This window comes from Lepisosteus platostomus, chromosome 5 (assembly GCF_059453375.1).
Source record: "Lepisosteus platostomus isolate fLepPlt1 chromosome 5, fLepPlt1.hap1, whole genome shotgun sequence".
NCBI classification, from domain to species: domain Eukaryota; kingdom Metazoa; phylum Chordata; class Actinopteri; order Semionotiformes; family Lepisosteidae; genus Lepisosteus; species Lepisosteus platostomus.
In genome coordinates this window covers 33,153,817-33,179,743 of record NC_142615.1, presented here as the reverse complement: position 1 = coordinate 33,179,743, position 25,927 = coordinate 33,153,817, and the positions used below count along the sequence as shown (strand labels likewise).

The following is a 25,927-nucleotide window of genomic DNA, read 5'->3' as shown; positions in this document are numbered from 1 at the left end:
TCATTATACATAAATGGTTGGAGTTCTATTATACGGATAAATTTAGAGGACTATTATACATATATGGTTGGAGTTCCGGATAACTTTAGAGGTCTATTATACGGATAACTTTAGAGGTCTATTATACGTATATGGGTAGAGGTCTATTATACGGATAACATTAGAGGTCTATTATACGTATATGGGTAGAGGTCTATTATACATCAAAGATAGATTTTATAGGTGTAGAAACAAGTAAACCAAGCCAATGATTAGGTTTAGAAATTTATTCTGAAAATACACATTCACACCTGAAGCATATGTATTTCAAATTATACATTGTATACAATCAATCAACAATCAACATATGGGCAATAATCATAAAAAACTCAACTAGTCTTAAACTTCAGCTACAAATTCTGGTAACATGGCAATATACAGTATAGTAATGACAAACACAAACTAATTACATTAACACACTAACTCAAAACCACATTTTGATTCAAATATACATTTTAAAATGTACAACTTCTATATTTCCAAGAAAAAAAAATATTACAAGGGAAGTTAAGACGATTTTTGTCCACTATTTGCAAACCCTGTCTAATTGTCTTAACAGTTAGAACCAGAAACCTATTATTTTCATGTCCAGATCTCCTGGCCCCCTGCCTTGCATATGCATTCTTCAAGTAACACATTGCGTGCTCCTTTATTTCTTTTTCTGTTGATGTAGGGTGGGACTTCAGCACCGCAGCTAGGAGAAAATTATATAATATTACTTCCCAAATAAATGATGATTAATATCTTCTTTAGTATAATCTAAAAAATGAACGGTTTACTAAGCTCAAAGCTGAAATAAATGTATAAAATTTGGCTTCCATCATAGCAGTTGAGCAATAAAGTCTGTCCTAATTAAAGAGTACCCAAAGTTTGAAAATACAACATAGAATAAGAATAGAGAAACGGCAAAACGATTTTGTGTCTTCCCCATTCTTCCCCATTCACACTATTTTTATGTGCCATTTTTTGCTTATTCACGTACTATTTTAATCAAAATAATATTAAGAAAGATCTGTATGTATTCAGATAGTATTATTATTGTTCATACTTACTCGTCAAAAGAGGATTGCTGAGATATTTGCGGATATACTTCTACGTTTGAAAAACGTGTCCAAAATGGTGACCAATGAATACTAGCAATGCATTGTGGTATATAACCGGAAAATATGCTGGGTTCGATATTTTCTCAACGTCTGCGTTTATTAATGTTGTCGATATTATGGTTGAAATTTAACATTGATAATACATCGCGGCTATGTGCCCCCTGCTATGAGCTGATGTGCAATTTTAACGCATGCAGTTAGTAAGGATCGGTCACTGTTGTATGGTATTATATATAATGACATTATGGAATAGGATGGGGACAGGCCTGGTATCACGGGGGGAGGGAGGAATGTCGCCCCTTCAGTTTTGGGCAAAAAGATTTACCTAACTTAATTTGCGCCCTAAAAAAATAGTTGTACTTTGTCAATGGTCAGACAACACTAAATGACACGAACAGTCACTCAGTCTGTTTGATGGGCAGGAGGGCTATCCGTCCAGGAACTGCACATATCAGTGTCGTTATTGAGTGTCAACATTACGATTCTGTTTTGCTCAGGTGGACCGATTCCTTGCAGTAGTTTATCATTATACATAAAATCGTTATATAACTAGGACTAGTTATAGCAGTCTGTGCTTTCTTTTTCTTAACGATTCAGAACGTCCATGTAGCTGCAAAAATGAACGCTTATGGTACTTTTCGCTCCAGGCAATACAAACCGTGAGAGTGACGAAAAATGTGAAACTGAACTTCATCGCAAATACCAGATTGCTAGTTGTTATCTTCTATCATGAAGCACTAATCAATGGCATAGCTGCGAGATTTCATTTGGGTAGCTGCACCATACAGCTCCGTTTCAACTGAAATATCACCCCCCCCTCAGAATTTCACACGCCCCCCTACAGATTTTTCCCCGGGCACCGCGCACTGATGGGGGACGGGGTGTCCAGGAAATGGAATCAACTTTTCTCAAGAAAATAAAAATAGAAACTCTATAGGCACTCAAACACTCAAACATTTTACTCGCAGTAATTAATTTACACGTGTATAATAAATATAGCAAATATAATAAATTAATTACTGCGAAAATAATTTACTTCGTACACTGTGCAGAGTGCCGTATACTCCTAGTTGCGGCACACACGATACATACAGTAAAAAGCCTCAGGCACTGTGTTAGATGTGTTTTCGACGTTATATATGCGTTTATTCATGTCCTCGATTTTACGGTTGCAATTCGACGTTAATTATACGTCGCGGCGACGTATATATACGTATAGCCGTATTTTCGCCGTGAATATACGTATATTCGACGAATCAATGCCCACTGGGTTGTGTATGTCTGTTTCATGAATGCCAGAGGTACTCAAAGTGTTGTAAAAAGAAAAGCGTTTTTTTTTTTGTTTTGTAAAAAAGTGAGTGCAGATTTGTATTTTATACAGGAAACGCATGCATGTTGAAACACTATTTAAATTCTATAAATAATTGAGAAATAATAAAGCAAGGAAAACATGATATATGTAAAAAATACAATTTGATCACATAATTTACTTCATTACCTCTGGTGGTTAAATGTTTTTTTCTGCTTTGTTTTTTCTCATGTACCTGTTTCTGATCCTCTGGTTGTAGTTGTATTTGTAAATTCTATTCGTTTAATAAAAAAAAAACTTTTGCGGAAAAAAAGAAACAGAGGCTCTCATACTGACTTCAGACTGTTCGCGCTCAGCTTTCCGCCTCTCTGATAGGAGACACCAGCTGTCAATCAGTGAGCTCTGACCACTGAGGGACGGGGGGTGGGGCTTATACATGTTCATTGTGAATGGGGGTTTTGATCAATTCAATTCAAGAAGCCTTATTCGCATGACCAATGAACACTAACTTAATACTCTCCTGATATTTAATACTTAAATACAAACTCTTAATACTTAATAAATACTCTCCTTCTATTGTCTGCTGGTCAGTCCAGTGAAGATCAAAGAGATTCTCCTCAGTTCTTATTTTTTTACTCCTGGAGAATAGAAAGGCTGTAAAAAAGAGCCTATCCAGTATAAATAGTAGACATATATTGGGCATGGCCTGGAACAATAGGTATCTACATGTGCTATAATTTGAATAATCATTTTTGAAGAAATGAAATGTGTCTTTTTGGGGTGGTGGATATTTCTTCCTAGAGTGTGTACTGAGTAAGATATATATGAATCTGATGTTTCAGACTTGATGTCCAGATGGTCCCTTGAATTCAGACCCTGAACCAGGCCTGGACTTGCTATACTGTCCAAGATATTGCAAGATGTTCAGGCCACAAACACTCCAGGTGGAAATGACCTTTGAGGAGCTGGGGGTTAAAGAGGTTCAACATCCTGACTGTATCATGACTTTAAACACAAAAAGCACCAACATGAGCTGTTTAGCAATAACGTTTATCTGCCTGATAATGTTTATTATTCCCTCAGCCTGAACGTACTCTGTATAGAAGCCCATCCTGTCTGTACTGTGTTTGTATGAACATCCTAATAATACAGTCAGAGGAAAGAGGGAAACAGACGAAGAAAAGGTGATTTTATAAATATAAACTCTTATATGTTTCTTCTTGCTGACCCATCAGCCTGGTTGACATGTGAAGAGAAGCAGCCATTTCTCAGACAAGAGAGAGGCCTACAGGCCCCAGAGGAGCCCCTGTACCAGTCGCACTGCTGCCTCTCACAAGAGGCTGTGTGTCTGTGAAACTGGAGGGGGTGAATACTGTCATTATACCATCCTTTTTTCCACAACCTTTAACAGTGTTTCTCTTAGGATTTGAATAGCTTGTTATTATGAGACTGGCTCTGGTCCTGAATTCTCCTGATATTCCACAGTTTTTCCAGTCACTGGTTCTGCCACATTCAGTCTGTAGACCCTCATTCAGGAGTGAGCAGAGACCAGAGCACGTGGCCTTCAGGGAAAATGAGTTTTCTATACTTTCAGTCCAGGAGAGACTCATACTGGCCATTAGATTGAAACACAGGACAGAGATAGAAATTCCCACCATGAAACTTTGATTGATCTTCACAGCCCACATGTAGGATGTTACAGAAACATGAGATTGAAATACATCTCCTTCTGTTTATAGACCATATCACACTAAAGAGACCTTCTGGACTCAAGACCTCAATAACCCCAGACACTAGGGCTTAAAACAACACCTCTGTCTTCAAGAAGAGACAGACCTACCTGCAGCACTGCACAACCACTGCCATTCTGGAACACAGAGATGCAGACACTGTTAATCACAGACACACACTGGAACACAGAGATACAGACACTGTTAATCACAGTCACACACTGGAACACAGAGATGCAGACACTGTTAATCACAGTCGCTCACTGGTAATAACACGTCAGTAAAGTCAGTACTGTCAGTCAGCAGAGTTTCACACAGTGTACATATGTGATTTAGGGATAGGAGCTCGCTTCACAGGATCTGCAGAGAGAGAGAGTAGATCTTTATTGTACTAAAGACTGTTATTGCTTCATAACTGTCATTATACCAGAGTTTATACTACAGTCTGCAGTCAGTTCATTTCAGGATCCCCAGTCTCCACTGCAGTGTGGATCAGAGTCAGTGAGGGTGAGCAGCAGTGGCTGTAAGACTGGAGTCTCACTCAATAAGACTGAGCAGCACAAGGCAATAAGACACACAGACACATCACATGACACCCTGGAGTCCGGTGCTTGAGCCATTGAGAAAGATAAGAAACACAGTCTGTCCACAGCAGTGAGCAGCGATTTCATAAAGAACCAGCAGTGATACTGAGAACTGATCAATGCTCAGTCATATGCTTCTCATTATTGTGTGATCTCTCACAGCATGAGTGACCTGTCCCAACAGTGACCAGTAACATTGTCTGAGTGACCTGTTCCCACAGTAACCAGTATCACTGACTGAGTGACCTGTACCCACATGGCCCAGTATCACTGACTGAGATACAGAGATGTCCTGCTCACTTGTCACACTGCCTGATCTCTGGACATCAGCTAGACAGTGAGAGGTGTCAATGATCCTGTCCAAGCTACTGGCCAGCAGACTGAGGACCATCCTGCCCCACATCATCAATAGCGACCAGACATGTGGGGTGGAACAGCGATCCGTCAGCTGGAACCTCCAGCTCACGAAGCATAACGGAGCCATGTAGGATGAAGCTATTTAACTAGGTAGCCTGGTGAGGATTCTCCACGGTAAAAGTGCACTGGACAGGACAGAAAGCTCTGTAAAGGGGCTGAAGAAAACCCAGAAAACCTGTTCCTTAGTGCTCCTGTTGAGAAATGGACAATCGCAGTTTCAGAGCCAGGACTGCAGCCAGTGGTAACACCCAGGAGGCTTGGAGGGGCTCTTATTGTGTGAACCAGCCTCACTGACCACTTGCAAAATGGAAAGATTGATAATGAACAATCACTCTCTTAGAGACAATTTAAATTCTGTTAAAGTGTTGTTGTTATAATTGTATTTTTTGTAAGAAGTGTGCTGTACACATTGTTGTAATAAAGTGCATTTTCTTAAAAAATGACCCCCACTGGATTTTCTGTCTCTGTCCATTTGTGTGTTTCTTACACAGTGTGTCTCTGATCCACACAGAGTGACTGTCTGCAAGCTTAACTTTCTGAATTCAGACGTGTATCAGCAAGTATCAGAGTGTGAACCAGTGTGTGTGTCAGAGTGTGTATCAGTTTATGTATCACTGTTTCTGCTTTGTGTTTGAGCTCCAGGTATATTTCAAGGGGGAGCTGTTGCGAAAACAGACTCACAGTGTAAAAGCTCTGCTCTGGACCTGGGTTCTGGAGTCAGCAGACTATAGACTTCAGTAACTGGGGAGACACATGTCTCATCAGGGCTGCAGTAACAGATTAACAGGAATAACAGAGCTATTCTGCTTCACTTGGGCTGTAGCTCCTATTGTAACAGGACTGTTCTACTATACAGGGACTGTCGCTCCTATTAAAACATTCCTGTTAAACAACATACAACACAATATAACAATACAGTTACTGTCATAAAGATTTGTGAGACTAAAACTTTAAAGATATTTCAACTAGAATTTGAATCATTGACTGGTAAGCTGCTCTGATAAATACAATCACTGAACAGAAAATCCATTAACAAGAGAAATTCATAGGCTATCCAGAAAGACATCAGTGTGTTTCACCACTAACCTGTCATGGAAATCTTTATTGATTCCTTCTTGCAGACGTCCTCCAGTCGTTCTTTCAGTCCAGAGACAGGTCTCCTCACTGCCTCAGGAGAGAAATGTGGACGGACAGGGATGCTGGGTGAGTGTCCAGCTCCAGGAGGGACACAGACAGACTGGAAATTCTGCAGCAGGGAAGAGAAAGAGGAGTTTCCAGTCAAACACAACACACATTCCTGGGGAGAAGCCAGGAGCAGCTCTGTGTGAGAGACACCCTTCTGTTCTGCAGAGTCACAGAGCAGTGATGTTACCTGGAGGAAATGGATGTGATCCTCTGTGTGTGAGAACTGGTTCAGCTCAGCATCTCTCCTCTTCAGCTCAGTGATCTCCTTCTCCAGTCGCTCTAGAAGTCCTTCAGCCTGACTCACAGCAGCCCTCTCTTGAGCTCTGATCAGCTCTGTAACCTCAGAGCGTGTTCTCTCAATGGAGCGGATCAGCTCAGTAAAGATCCTGTCAGTGTCCTGTACCGCTGTGTGTACAGAGCTCTGAGGGAGGAGACACACATTAGATTATTACACAAGAAAACACTCAAAGTACATTATGCTGTATGTTGTGTTTTCTAAGGGTACTGTCCAGTGTCCAGCTTTGGAAATGTGTGTCAGTGCGTCCACTTCTCTGGTCAATACCCACTCCGAGTGACTCCACAGCCTGTCTCAGCTCCTGCAGCTCCTTCTCTCTCTCCTGAAGTCTCTGCTGGGTTTGTGTCTGTGTCGCGCCCAGCTGCTTCTGTGGAAAAAAAAGAGACACTCTGGACATTTCTGCTGTAAGAGAATCACATCACAGAGACACCCCTTTGAGTCACCCTGGAAAATTCACACTCTGTATTCCTGGTGTCTTATCCACACAAGATGTGTTTCCTGGTCCTGTCTGACACACTCCTGTTTCAAGTCTAATCTACACCCGCAGCATGTGCAACGCAGCAGAGCACGAGTCTCCACCTCCTGCTCACGTTTTACACCTCACACCTGGGTCTGCACATCAGTATGTGAAGTGAAATATAGAAACATATAAATTATATCTTAAACAGAATGTAGAAAATTCAGTTTTCATTCCAACAGCTCAATATTGTGTCCTGACTGCTCTCTGCACCTCAAAGCAGAGGATTTCAGCAGTGCTGATGAGCCCAGTTGCTACTAGTTTCCTCCTGCAGTCAGTGGAGACCCTGTGGCTGACATGCTAGACCACTGGATGAGGTTCTGGACCAGGCAGACCATGTGTCCGACCACATCTCACATCTGGGGAAATTCAGATCATTTCAGAGGAGAAAAGGAAACGTTTGTGTCAGATCTGACTCCAGCAGAACCCAGCGTGAGTCTTGTATTAATAAAGTATGTGAAGGTATTATACCACAGTTAACTGGTTTATGTGTTTAAGATCCACCACCTTCCTATTAGATCCCATTCCCAGCACTTTATTTCAATCCTGTTTCACTGCTTTCTGCCCCATAGTCCTCACTATAATAAATTAATCCTTGAGCACTAATGTGGTACCAGTGGCCTTCACAACTGCTGCTGTTACCCCTGTGTGAGAAAAAGAATCATGGCTCTGGACAACCTGAACAACTTTCACCCTGTATCATTTTTGGCAAAAAGTTTAGAATGTGCTGTTAAATTTCTGTTACTTAATCCTCTTTGACTCCAGTGTGGTTTCAGACAACTTCACAGCACAGAAACTGGCCTGCTCAAAGTCACTAACGATCTTCTAATATCTCCCGATTCTTTCTGTCCTCATTCTTACTGAACGCAGTGCTGCTTTCGACATCTCATGACATCTCACTTTCTTGTCTTGAGACTGTGTTTGGAGTTTCTGTCACTGCTCTTAAATGGTTCCAGTCTTAACTCACTGATCACTTTCACTTTGTCTCTATTGGGGATTGTAGCTCTTAAATTGGACCTGTTAAGTCTGGTCTTCCTCAGGGGTTGACACTGGGCTCCCTACCCTTCAGCGTGTATGAGTTCTGATGATACTTAAATCTGCAGTACAGTACGTCCATACTAAACTGACACTGACATGTCTCTGCTCTAATTGCTTCTCTGACATAAACACATGGATGACTCACAATTTCCTTCATTTAAAGACAGAAGTCATGCTTCTTGGCACACCAATGCAGTATCCTTATCTGTGGATGACACTGTACTGGAATCACAGTCAAAATTGAAGAACTTGGGAGTAATATCTGATCCAGGCTTGACATGTGCAACAAATTGTCAAAACATCATTCATCCGCCTCAGAAATACCACCAGGCTGTGTCCTATGTCAAAGCTTACTGTTGCTGAAAAGTTGGTCAACTCTTTCATCTTTACTCATATTGACTACTGTAATGTTCCACTTGCTGGGTATCTAAACCCACATTCAACAAACTACAAGTATGTCCTGAATTTGACAGCCAGAATCCTGACCAGGTCTAGTGCAAGTGATCACGTTACTCCTGTCCTGGAGTCCTTGCACTGGCTTTCTATCTGGTTTCATGTCGACTTCAAATTCCTCATGCTCCCCTAAAAGTATCTGCATGGCTTGACACCTCAGAACCTGTCAGAGTTTCTATCACCCTACTCCTCACCTCACAACCTTTACTCTTCTAATTCTGGTCTCCTGTCAATCCCCCAAACCAGCACTCTGGGTGACAGGGCTTCTCCTGCTGCAGCCCAGAGCTCTGGAATTCTATCCCTATGGATATCATAGAGTCACCTTCCCTGAGTTCTTTCAAATCCAGACTCACAATCTTCTATTCATTAAGAGTTTTAATTTAACTGGATCTTTTTCTACCCCTTTGCTTTTCTGCTGTTTTTCCAAACTCCCTTCTACCTTCTCCTCTCACTGTGCATTTTTTGTGCTGTAAATTGCTTTGCCACTTTTAAAGGCAAAATAAAAATAAAGTTTATTATTAATCATACAGTTCTGGTGAAATTAAATTAGGACTTCATTAATGAGGGTGCAGTCTGTTCTAGAGGTGTTGAGTGTGCTGTGCATTAATGAGGTTGCAGTCTGTTTTAGAGGTGTTGAGTGTGCTGTGCATTAATGAGGGTGCGGTCTGTTCTAGAGGTGTTGAGTGTGCTGTGTAGTTGTACAGGTTCATCGGTGCTAAATGAGGACAGTTAAGAGGGAGACAGTGAAAGTGAGGAGGAGGAGATCATGAACAACAGACAGAAGAACAGGAGACACTTCAGAGATGCAACCAGTGTGGATCACAGCTGAGTACATGAGCAGGACTCAGCAGTGGAGAGATCCAACATTACAGATACAGTAAATACAGTCTGGAGATCACTTAGAGCCCCAAATATCCCAAATCCTTTTTTCATCTTACTACACTTTAAAAACAGACTCAAAGTCTTCACCTGTTTCTCTGTCCTTCTTGCTGCAGCTGAGACAGTATCATGGCCTCTGTGTTCATCCATTACACAAAGATAACAAACACACTTCTGGTCAGTACGGCAATAGACCTTCAGCAATTTGTGATGAGTGCAGCAGATCTTGTGTTGTAGTTGTCCTGTGGCATCAGCCAGCTCATGTCTGTGTCCAGGGTGGAGCTCATTGTGTAGATTGTGGTGAGTCTGACAGTAAGAGGCCAGACACATCAGACAGGATTTCATAGCTCCCCTCTGTCTCCCAGTGCAGACATCACACAGTACGTCTCCAGGGTCAGCAGGACTGTGAGCAGGAGGAGGACCACTGCACCCTGTCTCCTTCAGTTTCTCCACCACGTCAGCCAGGATGGTGTTTCTGTGAAGATCAGGTCTTGGGGTGAAGGTCTGTCTGCACTGGGGGCAGCTGTAGATCCCAGTCCGATCTTCCTGATCCCGGCAGTTCTTAATACAGCCCATACAGTAACTGTGTCCACAGAGCAGAGCCACTGGATTCTTCAGCAAATCCAGACACACTGAGCAGCTAAACTGGTCCTGAGAAAATGGGAAAGTGCCTTTTGCCATTTTTCTGACAAGTAAAAACTGCACAGAGAGGAGCAGTAGAGACGGAGCTGTAGTGAGGCTGTTTCAGTAAAACTAAACTGATCTCTGAGTTTCACTTCCTGGATCTGCACAGAGCAGCAGGTGTGTGAGTATTAGAGGGTGTGGTTGTTAGGGGTTGTGATTAGGTTTATTAGGGGAGTGGTTTAGAGCTGGAGTTATGAAACAGGTTTGGTGGTTGTTGTTTGAAAGAAGGTCTGGTGTTGTGGGGGAGGTGTCTTATGGCGTCATTTTGGACTCAGCCTGACAGATAAAAGGTTTTTAAATAAACTTGAATGTTAGTAGCTGCTCATGTGGAGTCAATCCAGTGGTTTGTGTTCCAAGTAATCAAAACAGTAAAATACTAACTCACTCACACACCATGAGAAGATCAGAGCATGATGGTGACAGACAAGAGGAGGCCAGCTGGTCCATCCAGCTGTTTAATCGTTGGGAGTTATTTGGCTCCAGGATCTCCTCCAGCTGTGTTTTGACAGAGGGGTGTCACAGCTCCACATGGTGCAGAGGATTTCACTGTCCGGGTGTGAAAACTTACTGCGAGCAGTCCAGCCTGTTGTGTCTCTCTTTCCAGGCCACTGAGCCCAGCCTTCTGCCTGGCTCTGCCCTGCAGCTTGTGGGCCAGCAGGGTACGTCCAGGGCTTCAAGCTTCACCTGCGCAGTGACCCCCTCTGTGAGCCGCACAGACCTGTGGAGCGCTGCAGAGAATCACGAGCCCATCGCTCCCCAATTAAAGAGCTCAGGAGTTTCAGAAATGGAGCAGGTGTTACTTTGAAATGAGCAAACAGAAAAAGCAAATCATGACCAGACATAGTGCAGAGGAAGAATGCAGGACTACCTGTTAAAGCTTAGGTATACAGAAAATCACAGAAAGCTGTGTTATAAAAGAACATGTGAATACTGTTCAGTGTTTACATAGATACTGAAATGAGATAAACATATTTTAGTTGTATTTTAATGGAAACCTATAAATGTAAAAGTATTTTAAATGTTAGCATTGAACGGTGTGTTGGATGCACAGAAACAGAAGCAGTAGGCAAACATACAGTAGCTGATGGTGATCCATGGAGCCAGCATCTCAAGATGTTCATATTCAGAGGCAATATGTTTAAACAACAAACTAGCTGTGGAAACTGATGTCCCAGAGAGGTGGAAAGGCTGTTTCTTTAAGCCAGCTCTTTAAAATTTATCCTCAGTGAGAAACTTCTGCCATCTCATAGTGAGTTTCTTTTTTATAATCTTTTCACGTGTGATGTCATTAAGTACAATAAGCTCCTGCTTTGTTTAAAGGTGGAAAATAAAACTAACTTTTCAGGAAACGCTACTTAAGGATAATCAAAAGACGTGAATTTAAAAGAAATGATTTACTTTGCTTGGTTAATTTAAAAAAACTTTGTTATAAAGGGAGACGCGCTCCAGACTGCAGAACATTCATTCTGAACTGCTGAGCTCCACACCTCCTCTTTCTCTCTGTATTGCCTCTTCTCTGACGGAGCTCAGTGGGTGGTGCGCTACTGTCTCAGCGACCTGCTGATCTGGAAAAGAGCTCAGACCACAGCTCTGAGTGTCCCTGTCCTGCTCACTGGACTTTTGTTAGTGTGACAGTGGGTTAACAGGAGTTTTGAGTGGCTGTTCTAATGATTGTTCTGAGCTGTGTTTGCAGATCTTGTCAGCACAGGGTCAGGATCTGTCAGAACAGAGTCACACAAGGTCCATTGTGTAGTGACATAAATAGCATCAATTTACAGATTAACTTCATGAGTTCAGGCACATGAAGATTAAACACAACTTTCATATAACTAAAATAATCAACAACTCTCTGGCCAAAATAAATAATAAAAACAATTAAAGAGACAGTAAAAGAAAACAGGTTTCAAACTCTGTTCCCACCTGCTCTGCTGCCCTCGTTCACTGCTCAGACACAGACTCAGCTCAGTGGGAATGTTGCTCTGCAGGCTGGGTGAGTCTGTGCTGAAAGAACAGGTCTGTGCTGAAAGTTTAAAAGAAGGAAGTGAACTGTGTCCCTGTAGCAGTGAACAGCAGTTACTGTGAATAAGATGGAGGATTAAACAGGAGAAAACACTTCACCTTACAGGTGTTAGTTGTACCTTGTACAACTTGTATTATTTTTTTACAGAACAGCTCTGAGATGACAAAGTGAGCAATCAGGTAAGAACTAAGTCTGAGAGACACTCCTCATGGAAAGCGGTATGTTTGCTCTGGATACAGATCTAAAAAAAAAAGTCTGCAAGATCAGGGCTTCTGTTAATGGGAACATGGCACAGTGACAAGTCAAGGTCATTATGTGTTTCAGTAAATTGTACTGCTCATGTCTTTCAGAGACATTTGATCTCTTTATTCATTTCAGAGATAAGAGTGTTTTTCCTACTTCACAGTGTTTCTTTGTTTCAGAGATGGAGTCTGACCAGTCACAGTGGCTCTTTTTGACTCTGCTTTTTCTCCACCAGTCCTGTGTCTCAGGATCAGGTACAGTGAGACTCTTATTGTTGTTTTAATCAATAACCTGACCAGAGCTCTGATTTCACATTGATTACTGAAAAGTTCAATACAGTTTTGAATTTCTGAAGATGTTAACATAAAGATTGTAACATTTAAAATCTGGTGTTCAATCTCTTAACTATTATTGTGTTGTAAGAATGTGATGCAGTATAGAATTACTATAATAGTGCTCTGGGATGGAAGGCCTGAAGTTGCAGGTGTGTCATGAGGTGGTGGGTTGCTGAATCATTAATATATTTTAGTAAATATCAGCAACATAGCTGGTAGGGAGAATGTGTTTAGAGATGAGACATAAAATTAATGCAATAACATCAGAGCAATGACATCAGGAATGGTTGTATGACATGTACTGTCTAACCGGATGTATAAGTTGTTAAGACATTAAGCCACTTTGTTGTAATTATCACTCCTGAACTCTTATTACAAACCCCATTGATTTTCAAACATAATACACACAACATTAAGAATATAATATTTCAAATACAAATAACATCACATCTATAATATTTCCTCACCCTGCACAAACTGCAAACATGGCTGGAATGAACAGTCTGTTCTTGTCATCAGCCTTTCTTCTGCTCATGATGTTGTGTGCCAGTCTGGGATCAATGTCCTCCACTGAGTCACTCTGTCGTCAGACCCCTGAGCACCTGTGGGATGAGCTGAGAGACCCAGAGTCAATCATGGCCAAGTCACACTGCTGACCTGAGAGCTGCTTCACACTCTCTGTCAGTCTGTGTCTCAGTGTGGGAGTTAATGTTGGCTACATCAGGTACTCATCACTTACAAAGGGAGTCCTGGAGTGACCCAAACCACACAGGACATTACAACATGTCAGAAGTGTGTTTATGAAAGATGGAGTGATGATACAGCCAACACTTGTAGAAGGAACCTGACTGGATCTTACCTGTTGTTCATCTTCATACTAGGTTGTACTGTATGTTTAGATGTTGGAGAATCTTATTTTGTATTTATATTGTAACCTGAATCAACCATGAGTTGAATCATTCAGGTCCCTGTAGACTACATCCTGCTGAACCTCCTGTGTTTAAGGGATCAGATTGTGTTGGAAGTATTAATTAATCAGCAGTTTAATCTGGGTTCTGTATGTGAAGAGTTTCAGTTTATAAAGGTACAGAGAGCAGAGAGAAACACAGATAAAGAACTTGATTCAACCCCCTACTGTCACTGCAGAGTAACAGACCCTCAGTGAACACAGTCACAGCTCTTCTATCAGTGAGTGAAGGTGAGGATCTGAGGGTCCTGGGTGAGAGATCCAGACTCCAGTTTGCAGCAGATGGTGAGATGAGACTCATTGATCTTCAGTGCTCCTCATTCACATGTGGGTCTGAATCAGTGATGAGCTGTTTGTAGAAAACACTGTGTGTCACTGAGCTGCTCTGCTTTATTCTGCCAGTGATCTACAGTTTGTCATATGTGTCTGTGTTGAGGCTGAAACTCATGTCAGCTGTGCTCTTTCTCTTTCAGAGAGGTTTCAGGTTCTCAGTCCAGCTGTTCCTGTGTTTGTTTTCCCTGGTGAAGATGCTGTCCTGCCCTGTTATCTCTCACCAGACATCAGTGCTAAGGATCTAGAAATCAGGTGGTTTAGAAAGGATTACAATGAACCCATTTGTTTGTATAAATTAGGCTTCTATAACTTTAATAGACAGAACCCAGCCTACAGGGACAGGGCTGGTCTATTCTTGGAGGAGCTCCACAGAGGCAATGTGTCTTTAACACTGAGAGATGTGAAACGCTCTGACCATGGGCAGTACAAATGTTTTGTGGTGTCTGAACAGATGGATGATGAAGCTATTATTGACCTGGCTGTTAGAGGTGAGTGTCTTTCTCTCAGAATTACATTTATGTGAATCGCTGATCATTTCAATGATGATAGCTGTTAGTATTTCCGTAATTCACTTGCTTTGTAACCGTAAAAATGAGCAATTGCACATGATGAGTTATGATACCATAAATATAATAATGACTTAAGAGAACAGTACTAACATGTTGAGCTCAGTCAAGAGATCTGAGTTTCAGAGTCAAGTCCACATTGACAATTATATGTTAATTATATGTTAAATATAAATTAATATTCTGTTTAATTGTTTCTTAATATTCTGTCTATTCCAAATATTTCTCCATACATTTTAGGGGACTGACTATGTATGTTTATCTTCCATAGAGGAACTCCCTCATATCAGGATTGGTCTTTAGTAAAAAAAAGATAAATCATCACAGACTGTGGTAGGTGATTGGCTGGACAAAATGACCGATAGGTGACACTTGGGTGCATTAGTTGTGAGTGAAATGATTGCTTCGTTTAATCTCTTTATCATGCAGGTTTAAATCTGCTTAATATGGAATATGGAATATTAATATGGAGTTTTACAGCTAAAGGGACATTTTGGTAGCTGAGCATAAAAACTTGTGGGAGCATAATGATAATTAACAATATTAATTTAGGAACATACTGTGGTTATTTTGGGAAAGTTTTGACATGCTCTTCTTGACTATATTAAGTTTATATACTTTATAAAAAGCAACATCAATATTGCATTGCTTTTCTATAATACTCGCGCTCGTTATCGCAGTAAAAAAATTGTACTTTTTAGAATCCACTAAACAAGAAATATACTGTAATATGGAATCGTCAATCTAAATATATAAGGCATCGCTGTGAGGATTTAAATATAATATATTTATTTATATAGCTGTTAGTATTTCCGTAATTCACTTGCTTTGTAACCGTGATTCATTTTTAATTTGACCCATTCACTTACTTTTGAAACACTTTTTAAGCTGTTCATTTTAGCTACAGCATGTTTCTGAGTGGTCTGGTGGCACAGTGGGTTTGTCATGTGACCTTAGTTCAATACCTGCTTAGAGCATTTTCCTTTTTAAAAAATAAAATAATACATATTGTGTATTAACAATTATTTTATATATATATTACATTTATATTTCATGTTAAGTGATATTACCGTAAGCTGAGGTCCTGTTAGTGTTTAGTTCAGTTGAGAGGTTTGAAGTGTTTTTGAGTAGGAGTTCTGTGGTCTAATTGGTGGCAGGAGGGAGAACGTGATGAGGAAAGGGGGAGAGCAGGAAGTAGAGAAAGAGAGAACGCATCTGGTGTGGATGCAGAGTTGTAAGCTGTTCTCTAATAAACTGCCAAGAAAATGAATATCCATCTCCATCCCGTTCCATTCTGGACCGACAGAGTGTTGACCACTGTCATACGAATCCTACAGTTAATGGAGTTTTTAATGAAAGTTCGGGAGGAATGAAGGCAGCCACGCTCATTCGACACAGCTGCTGCAATTCTCACTAAATCCTGACGTAAGCAACCGGTCTCAATAAATATCAAACATCACCCTCTCCTCTTCCTCGTTCGTTTTCTGCATGGTTTGTTTTCACCTACAGATGCAGCCATTCAAAATGGGTGAGGTACTTCGCGGCATACCGCGACACGCCCACCGGGGTATCACGCGGTTCACGTGTGTCACGTGACTAACTATCCGGCGTCGCCTTGTAATACCGCCAGGGGGAGCTTAACCTCTCATGTACAGCATTTGAGCCTTTAATTTTGAACTGTGTATTACAGCATGTTAATCATCAGTCATTAAAATGTTGGTATATTTTATGAAAGCAAGATTGCTCAGTTGGACAAAAGTACACAACCTACCTTTATCAGAAATATTTATGCATCAAAGCCTTTACTGAAGATATTACTAATAGTATTAATAATGGATGACTTTGGACAAGCTGTATACTCAAAGTATAATTTCTTTAGCACATTTGTACAAGCACTTGGAATCTGTCCAAGCCATACTTTGTCAGGCATTTTGTTTTACTTCAACGGGCATAAAAACTTCCTTGCTTTTAACAGGGCGTTTCATAATTTCTAACTACGGAAATGGTTTAAAATGCGACACCTATCATTCAACTAGAGCTTAAAATATCACAAGGATCCTCAAGAGCACAGCAAAGAGTGTATTAAAAGACACTTGTATTTATCAACACTTTCTTTTCTTATGGAACCACTTCAGAGGGGTGTTCCAGGAATTGGCACTTTAAAGAAAAAAATACACACCAGTATTCCATTTCTCCCTAAACATTGTAAGATTCGAAGTCTTTAACTAACGTGATAGCGGAGTCAACAAGCATACTTTTAGAATTTGATTAAAAGGGAATATAATATGGAATCGCGTATCTCAAGAAATTAATAACGATATAATTATATTCATGTTGTAAAAGAACTGCAACGGACATAAAAACTCCCTTGCTTTTAACAGAGCGTTCCATAATTTCTAACTACGAAAATGCCAGGTGAAAGGATTTGTAAACATATTTTGTTAAAGCAAGTCAGTTTTTTCCGCAGCACATAAAATACATTTTTCCAAGAAAGTTTAGCCTTTGTCACTAATGAAACCACTAAATAAAGACATAAATATAGAAATCTTAAGATTTGTTTTATTTAATGTTGGTAGCAGGATGAACTGTCAGAGTGTATATTTTGTTGCAGAGTTGCTGCAAGATGTTAACAGTGAAAAAGGTATTTAGAAATGAATTATTTCAAGATGAAAAAGAAAACATACACGAAACATGGTTTCATTATGACCAGAATCGGTCTTGAGATATTTTTAACTTGATTTACAGTATTTGAGAGGTATGTCTTAACAGCGATACTACAGTGCTTAAGTACTGCTCACGTATATGTTTCTAGGTTTATATTATGCATTTCATACGGTCAAATTACTTTTGAGCAACTAATAAGAAGCGCGAAACGGTATGCGTTTTAGTTTCGTTTTGTGCTGGGACCCGTGGATTGATTAGAGATATCAAGTACATACAAGTCATTTTTTAAATGTTGTAGTTCGTCTTGAAAAAATGTTACGAGTACATCATCTATCAACAATTACACAGGTTCTGTTTCCATATTGCGGATTTTGGTTACGTAATATTATTTTCTAGATTTCACGTTGTGAATATGATGGGATGTCTGATGGGATGTTTCTAAAAATCCATCCTCTGTAAAACGTCTTCTCTAGTTGTCCTGCATATGTATTCGCTAATGAAGCTGTGTGTTCTGAGCCTGGATCTCTACATTTCTGTATGAACCAGCTTAGAGGGCTAAAGACAGCTTGTGTTTAAATTGAGTGTAAGGCAATTTATGCTTCTAAAGTCATGGTCAGCATTTATTTTTGTACTGTGCTGTAAACTTGTTCTGTGCCAAGTCACATTATTTTATAGCGTTTTTATAGCGTTATCAAATACGGTGTTACTGTAGTTTACTGAGTCCCATGTCACATGGTCTGTGATTGAAACCTGTAAAACCGGTTTAATTCGTCACAGCCAGCACTCTTCAGGTGTGAGGGTCTTCTGCTCAGAATGAAACGCTAAAATGTTTGTGTATATTCTAATGGTAGTGGGGGCAGGGTGTGTGGGAACAGGTTTGGTTGAAATTGCATTGGAGATCTATGTTCTTCACACCTGAAACATTTTCTCTGAAAGCATTTTCTTCGCAGTTTAACCAATCTTGTTACAGCATGTTACAGTTTACTATTATTAACCATATTAATTTTAAGTGCTTAATGTAAAATCTTGTAAAAATATATTTTCATTGTTCAAATATACATTAAGTCTGACTATCATATAATAAGTTAAATACAAAACTAAAGAAAAAATAGGGTTAAATATAATTCAAAATATTTTGCTAACAATGTTAACTGTTTATGAATAATAAAATGTATTAACTAAAGAGTAGGATGGCACAGTTGTTAGTATGTTTTTGTTTCTTTTTCATAAATACAACAGTAGTACCTGATGTCTCAGTGGCTTTCAAAATTAAATTATGCATGCAAACCTGTGAACTAGAAAGATAACTAAGATATCCATCCATTATTTTCCATAATATCCATGAAATATATGGCGCTGAAATATGTGTGACGCAGTGGTGGCCTGACATGGTGAGGTGCCCTGGCAGCTGTATGATGCAGTGGTGGCCGGGCACGGTGAGTTGCGCTTGCAGCTATGTGACGCAGTGGTGGCCTGGCACGGTGAGGTGCGCTGACAGCTGTGTGGTGTGGCGCAGTTGTGGCCTGGCACGGTGAAGTGCGCTGGCAGCTGTGTGATGCAGTGGTGGCCTGGCACGGTGAGGTGCGCTGACAGCTGTGTGGTGTGGCGCAGTTGTGGCCTGGCACGGTGAAGTGCGCTGGCAGCTGTGTGATGCAGTGGTAGCCTGGCACCGTGAGGTGCGCTGGCAGCTGTGTGGTGTGACGCAGTGGTGGCCTGACACGGTGAGGTGCCCTGGCAGCTGTATGATGCAGTGGTGGCCTGGCACGGTGAGGTGCACTTGCAGCTATGTGACGCAGTGGTGGCCTGGCACGGTGAGGTGCGCTGGCAGCTGTGTGATGCAGTGGTGGTCGGTTATGTAGAGGTGCGCTTGCAGCTATGTGACGCAGTGGTGGCCTGGCACGGTGAGGTGCGCTGACAGCTGTGTGGTGTGGCGCAGTTGTGGCCTGGCACGGTGAAGTGATCTCATGGATCTACAAATCCGCCGCTCCGATGAAGACCTTTTCTGCAGCACAGGAGACTCTCCTACCCTTCTCGTCCAGTCCACCCCCCACAGCTCCCCTCACCTCCGTCTCATCGCCTCCCTCAGCCGCCGTGCCACTTCAGCGCTGCTCATCTCCCAGGCAGTCCTCACAAGATCCAACTCCTCACCGAAGACTGCGTTCCGCCGTCGTAGTCCCTCTCTCATTACAAACCCAGCCTTCCCGTTCCTCCACGGCAAAATCTCCAAATAACCCCCGCTTCTCTCGAGGATGTCCCTGCCGCCGCGCTTCACGCACATCGGCTCCCCCTTCTCCTGGATCATCTCTCGCGACTTCCAACCGGACCGTAGCAAGCCTCCAGAGGATACTTCGAAAACATGGCGTCCATTTTAAAAGAAACGCTTCCAAAAAAAAAAAAAGCTCTGTTTTCCCTGTACTTAACCACAGTCTACACAAGGAAACATCAACTCCCCAGCTTCCCCCGGCGCCCTCTGATGACATCACCCGCGCCGCCGTCACTCATCCCAACGTGAGGACCCCAAGGGCGCCCGCGCCTCGGCCTGTCGCATCTTCTGTCTTGTCCTGATATATCCGTGTCTGTCTCTTCTCCCAAGCAGTCCATTCCTCTGCTGAACAACTGCACCTAGCCTCTTCCACCCAGCCTCCTGCCCTAATCTCTTCACTGCGATGTCTAAGGCCCTAGGCTCACGCCCCCCCCCCCCTTCTCCGCTTAATCTTTCTGCACTCTCCTCTGTATCTACCTCCGGCGTCCAACACAGCTCAAGCTCCGCCAGCTTGGTGCCTTCGGCCCCTGTTTCTTTTCTTTCGGCCCCTGCTGCTGTCTCCACGGCCCAAAGGCCGGCTAGTAATCGACCCCCAGCTCAGCCAGCAGGCGGCACTTACCCTCCCCCACCCCCTGGCGTCCAAGACGACTCGGCAGCCTCCTCAGTCCCTAATGCACCCTTTGCCCCTGCTTCAATTCCTCAACAGTCTTCGGCTTCCATATCCCAAGCCACCGAGCTCCAGGCACCAGATCCGTCAAACCCCTCCTACCACAATCTGCTTTCCGCTCTTCTTCCCTCCTCATCTTCTCCCTTCCCCGGTGTCCAACACGGCATCCGGCATCCCATGCCTTCGGCCCTGGATTCCTATCTCCCCTTTACTAAGGACTTTCCTCTCCAAACAGCCGCTCCTCTCCCAGCTCCTCCTAACACTAAAGTTTAGTCCTCCTCCCATTCCCTTTTCACTCCGGCAGCAAATTCTGAGGTGCGGACGTCAATCTAGCTCACCTTCTCTCTTCCTCCACTTACAACTCCGATTCTAGAACAGTCGACTGCGGCTCGATTTTCATTACTCTCAAATCTTCTGACCCTCACTCCGCTTCAGTCCTTCGAATTTTCGACTTCTGTTTGGCTTTCAGCATTTTCCGCGACATCACGTGCTCCACCTTTCCCCAACGTCATCAGGAACTCGACGATTACACGCACAGCATCCCCGATCTATCTGTCCTTTTCGAGGGCTCCCTGTTCTACGATTACCATAAGCAGTTCTTGGCCGAGGCCGCTGCCAGCCTACTCCAATGGAACCAGCGCACCTACTGGGGAGCCCTTAACATTGAGCTTTACTGCCGCACTTTCACCGGTGTCCAAGCTCTTTCCTGCGACTTCCGTTCCTCTTGGACACATTCATCAAATCTTTGCCCAGATACCGTCCGCAAGCCCAACCCTGACTTCGCCCCTTCTCCCCCACAGCATCTATTCTCCCGTCAGGTCTTCTTCAAACCTTCCCGGTCCAAAGACGTTCGCGGTCGCCCCATCGTGATGATCAGAGGCCAACAATTTCCAACATCTTCAATTCCTCTACACATACCTCTCTCCTTCGTCGCTTCCTTCACATTTGCAGCTTCTGCGGCGAAGCTCATGCTCGCTCGCTCTGCCTGCCCCTGCCGGCCCTTCCATGCTTGCTCCACCTTCAGCATTCCCAAAAGACTACTGGCTTTTCCGTCTACCCCAATCGACATCCCCACTCTTGCTTTCGGCCTGCTCCGTCACCCCGACCCCTCTTCCACCCACATCTTACTCGACGGCCTTTCCTTCGGATTCTCACCAGGCCCGTGCACACTTCCTTCCTTCGTCTTTTGCAAAAATTTGCAATCTGCCACCGCCGATCCCCAGTCCGTTGATTCCTTGCTAGCATCCAAAGTCGAGAATGGTTGGTTTCATGATCGGCCCACTTGACTCTTCCCCATTCCCTGCATACCACATCAATCCCATTGGTATAGCGGTCCGTCTGGGCAGCTAGCTCGCTAAGGCCAACATCTCCAGTGCCGTTAAAGTTATGCCTCCTGACCCAGACCTCTGGCACCTCTTCGGAGTTCATTGGCGGAACAAGTTCTTCACAGTCCTCCTTACCTTCTGACGTAGGAGTAGCCCAAAACATTTTTGGTACCTTAGCCAAAGCTCTCGGCTGGATCCCGTCGAATAACTATAAGTTTCCTTTTCTCATCCACCTTCTCGATGATTTCCTTACCATAGACTTCCCTCACACCCCACCTGCAAGAGCCTCCTCCACACTTATTTCCATTTTAGGAAACTAGGGGTACCCCTTGCCATGGACAAAACAACTGGCCCCTCTCATATAATCCAATTCCTCGGGATCACCCTCAATTCCATCAATTTCTCCGCTTCCCTGCCTCGCGACAAAATCGACAGGATCCAGATGTATATCTCTATCTATTCTTCCGCCAAATTTCGCACAAAGAGGGAACTTCTCTCTCCACCCGGCCACCTCAATTACGCCATTCATATCATTCCTCAAGGACGGTCTACCTTCTCAACCTCGCCTCTTCCGTGCCCTCTCTTTACCACCACGTAAGCCCTTCAGCCAACCGTAAATCCGAGCTCAGGCTTCGGAGCTTCTCTTGGCCAACTGGAATGGCATATCTCTCTTCTACGATGACCTCCTCTCTGACACTGAGGATATCCAGACGCAGCCCACTCAGTCGGTTTCGGAGGCTATTACAAAGGCCAATGGTTTGCGGCCCCTTGGTCTCCTGATTTCTCTCCAATCCCTCTCGCCAACCAGTCATCAGCCTTGTTAGAAATATTTCCAATTGTCGTTGCTGCTTCTCTTTGGGGCCACAATTGGAAACAAAAACCGCAGCTGCTCACATTCCAGGCCACCTTAATGAGATAGCTGACTCTCTCTCTCGCTTTCAGTTCAGGAACTCGGCACAAGATGCAAGACCGAACCCCTGCACAGTACCTCCCTATTCGGAGCTCATGTTCCTCTGAATCATCCTTTCCATCGCTATCTTTCCATCGCTATCGCTATCCTGGCCCAGCAAACTATCCTCTTAGGGATCGCCCCTCGAACTCTCTTACTGCACTGCCGGGAAGGGCTTCCAATCCTTCCACCTCTCCGCGAACAAAAATTCCGTTCTTTCAATATTCTCACCGTATCATCCTTTGTTTGCTATCGTAGAAACTCACTCAAGGCACAAGCATCCACCACCAAAGTATACCTGTGCGGCATCCACTCCTTTTCAGCACGATCTGTCCATCCCTTATCTACCCTCAAATTACTCTCCTTAAAGGCTTTCGGTGGCTTGAAAAACCACTTCCAAACCTACGCGTACCACTTGCCTCAGACATCCTTGAATCTTGCATCTACATTGTCAGGTCAGGTTACCACTCACCCTGGGTCGAGCGCCCTCTTGAATCTTTATTCTTGTTAGCCTTCTTTATCTCCCTAAGGTTCTCCGAAATTACCGCTAATTCCACATCCTTCGATCCTTCTTCTCAACCCTGCTTGTCCAACATCTCCATCTTATCTTCCAAGACACTGACCTTCTATCTCAAGAAAAGCAAAACCAACCAACTCGCATCCATCACTCTCATCTATTATTTCAAACTCTGTTCCTACATAAGCCCTTACGAGCCTCTATCCCATTACGCACATCTTCGCACCTCTCCCGGAGCTTTGCCTACTGTCCCTCTGTTCGCAAATGAGAAGGGCCGTATCATGATACCCTCCTAAACAATTCTCTGGGCACTCCTTTAGATCAGGGGCCGCATCCTCCGGCTGCGCTCGCCAAGGCATACCCCAGTATCTCATCAAGCAACTCGGCCGTCGATCCTCCGAAGCTTACCATGCATACATTAAAACTAACCCCGGTATCCTCAAGCAGGCACTTTCTCTCCTCAGCTGAATTGGCCCAATAATCTTTTGTTTTTGTTTTTCTGCACTGGTGACTGGGGGTCCCGCTTGGTTCTTTTGGGGGGTCCTATCCTCCCCGTCCAACGGCCGGGAGGTTGGCCCTCAGCCAAGCGGGTTACGCCAAATCACCACATCACAATAAACGATTCTAATTTCTCCCAAGCTTTCGGCTGCTGTCATTCCTCGTGAAATGGAGTTTTTAATGAAAGTTCGGGAGGAATGAAGGCAGCCGCACTCATTCGACACAAATGCTGCAATTCTCACTAAATCCTGACGTAAGCAACCGGTCTCAATAAATATCAAACATCACCCTCTCCTCTTCCTCGTTCGTTTTCTGCATCCCTTCTCCACCTTTGCAGCTACCCAATTGGTCGCATGGGGATCCTATCCTCCCCGTCCAACGGCCGGGAGGTCGGCCCTCAGCCAAGCGGGTTACGCCAAATCTCCACATCTCAATAAACGATTCTAATTTCTCCCAAGCTTTCGGCTGCTGTCATTCCTCGTGAACACTAATAGTGAAATAAAAACAAGAATGAGCAAACTCAGTGGAATACTGTCAACATTGGAAGTAAAACCAGTTCAACCAGTTTAATTCAATTCAAAACACTTTACTCAGTGGGGCGATTTAACATAAACCTTTACAACAAGCCATAAAACAAAATTGTACATATTATAATTATAACTGAGAAGACCAAAGTGGCATTAAAAAGACCACTGAAACTATAATAATGAGTCTGATCATTATTGACAATTTAATAATAATCATTATTCTTAAAATGCATAATTAGAGAAACGAAGTTTCAGATGTACTGTAAATAACTTTGCAAAAAAATAAAGAGCCTTTAAACAACAGGCAAGATTGCAGTTTGTGAACATTTTCACAACTTTTACTTAAAAAATATCTGGCACATGGTTTTAGAAACTTTAATTTCAATAAAGTGGATCCCAGGTGTAAGTTATTTAGCATTATTTAACATGCATCAGTCAAAGCGTTCTGAAGTCTCTCAAAAATATAGAAACAATGGGCAACCGATTATTTTAATGAAAGTAAAAAAATAAGCACCAATAGCATGTCCACAACTAACTTAGACGTTGCATGACTTTAAACACATGACAAAACGGGCTTTGATAATTATTTATGGGTTTAGATAGTTCTTAACACTTTTTATCAACAAAAAATTGGTGATTTTGGGTGAAACCCTGTGTAAGATGTACGTTTTTCTTTTACTTGATAATTTAACATTTTAAACACACTACCAGCACTCATATTACCCTGCAACTCACAAATGGTAGCCTACTGAAGCTAAGCAGGTGGGAGCCTGGATAGTACCTGGATGGGAGACCTCCTGGGAAAAACTAAGGTTGCTGCTCGAAGACGTGTTAGTGGGGCCAGCAGGGGGTGCTCACCCTGCGGTCCATGTGGATCCTAATGCCCCAGTATAGTGACAGGGACACTGTACTGTAAACAGGTGCCGTCCTTTGGATGAGATGTAAAACCGAGGTCCTGACTCTCTGTCGTCATTAAAAATCCCAGGGTGTTTCTTGAAAAGAGTAGGGGTGTCACCCCGGTGTCCTAGCCAAAACTTTCCATTGGCCCTTATCAATCATGGCCTCCTAATAATCCCCATCTATGAATTGGGTTCATTACTCTGCTCTCCTCACCACTGATAGCTGGTGAGTGTTCTGGTGCACTATGGCTGCTGTTTCATCATCCAGGTGGATGCTGCACATTGGTGTTAGTGGAAGGGAGTCTCCATTACCTGTAAAGTGCTTTGAGTGGAGTGTCCAGAAAAGTGCTATATAAGTGTAAGTAATTATTATTACTTTGATTTTGTAAACCAACACATACATTGTACAGATAAAAATGACATTTATTCTGCACTCTTCCTGTGGTGTGAAGCAATCAGCAGGTCATTGAGGAAACAGAGCACTAACACACTCTAATGATTAAAATGACAAAACATGGTATCTGAAAACACAGACATAGACATAACACCATACGTCAGTGTAGACATTACAGGACATACAGTCAGTGAGACGGTGTTGATAGTACAGCAGTGGGGGGTGGTCAGCAGGTGGCGATCAGTCCGTGTGCTGTCTGGAATTCAGTAATCTAATAGTCTGTGGGAAAAAAGTATTCCTGAGCCTGGTGGTGCTGGCTCGCAGGCTGCGATACCGTCTTCCAGAAAGCAGGGGTGTAAAAAGATTGTGAAAAGGGCGAGAGGGGTTTTTGATGCTGGTGTGTGCTCTCCTGACACACTGTTGTAGATGTTCTGGACTGTGGGCAGAGAAGTCTTGGTGATGGACTAGGCTGTCTTCTCCACATGCTGCAGAGCTCCCTGGTCAGAGACAGTGCAGGTCCCATACCA

The 25,927-nt window shown here is 43.0% G+C and overlaps 2 protein-coding genes and 2 long non-coding RNA genes across 10 annotated transcripts in view; 3 read left to right on the top strand and 1 right to left on the bottom strand.

Moving 5' to 3' along the window:
* The window catches only part of LOC148665651 (uncharacterized), a 183,652-nt gene that overhangs the window by 122,825 nt on the left and 34,900 nt on the right, over positions 1-25,927 (top strand). The window lies entirely within an intron of this gene.
* Positions 252-10,342, bottom strand: LOC148665655 (E3 ubiquitin/ISG15 ligase TRIM25-like). 5 transcript variants are annotated; one of them, XR_015936881.1, is made up of 7 exons: positions 9,640-10,342; positions 6,934-7,029; positions 6,555-6,788; positions 6,269-6,428; positions 5,864-5,923; positions 4,292-4,541; positions 252-3,089 (listed from the first exon to the last, which is right to left on the bottom strand). XR_015936881.1 is itself a non-coding variant. In XM_088632371.1 (7 exons), coding segments are annotated over exons 1-6 (1,143 nt in total). In that variant the 5' UTR covers positions 10,231-10,342; the 3' UTR covers positions 252-3,089; positions 4,292-4,316. The 5 variants fall into 5 exon arrangements, 3 of the variants coding, with proteins under 3 accessions (XP_088488497.1, XP_088488496.1, XP_088488495.1); XR_015936882.1 differs by having other exon boundaries at positions 252-733; XM_088632371.1 differs by having other exon boundaries at positions 4,292-4,318.
* LOC148665653 (butyrophilin subfamily 1 member A1-like) overlaps positions 12,259-25,927 on the top strand; it is a 33,821-nt gene continuing 20,152 nt past the window's right edge. For 2 of the 3 annotated variants that reach the window (XM_088632362.1, XM_088632359.1), the window contains exons 1-3: positions 12,260-12,432; positions 12,676-12,750; positions 14,272-14,619. In XM_088632362.1, the coding sequence (XP_088488488.1) occupies positions 12,678-12,750; positions 14,272-14,619 (421 nt within the window). In that variant the 5' untranslated portion in view covers positions 12,260-12,432; positions 12,676-12,677. Of the gene's footprint in view, positions 12,433-12,675; positions 12,751-14,271; positions 14,620-25,927 lie in introns of all 3 variants that reach the window. The other variant, XM_088632361.1, reaches the window with a different exon arrangement.
* LOC148665654 (uncharacterized) lies at positions 19,018-24,408 on the top strand. Its single transcript, XR_015936922.1, has 2 exons — positions 19,018-21,938; positions 22,101-24,408. It is a non-coding gene; the product is annotated as an uncharacterized LOC148665654 (long non-coding RNA).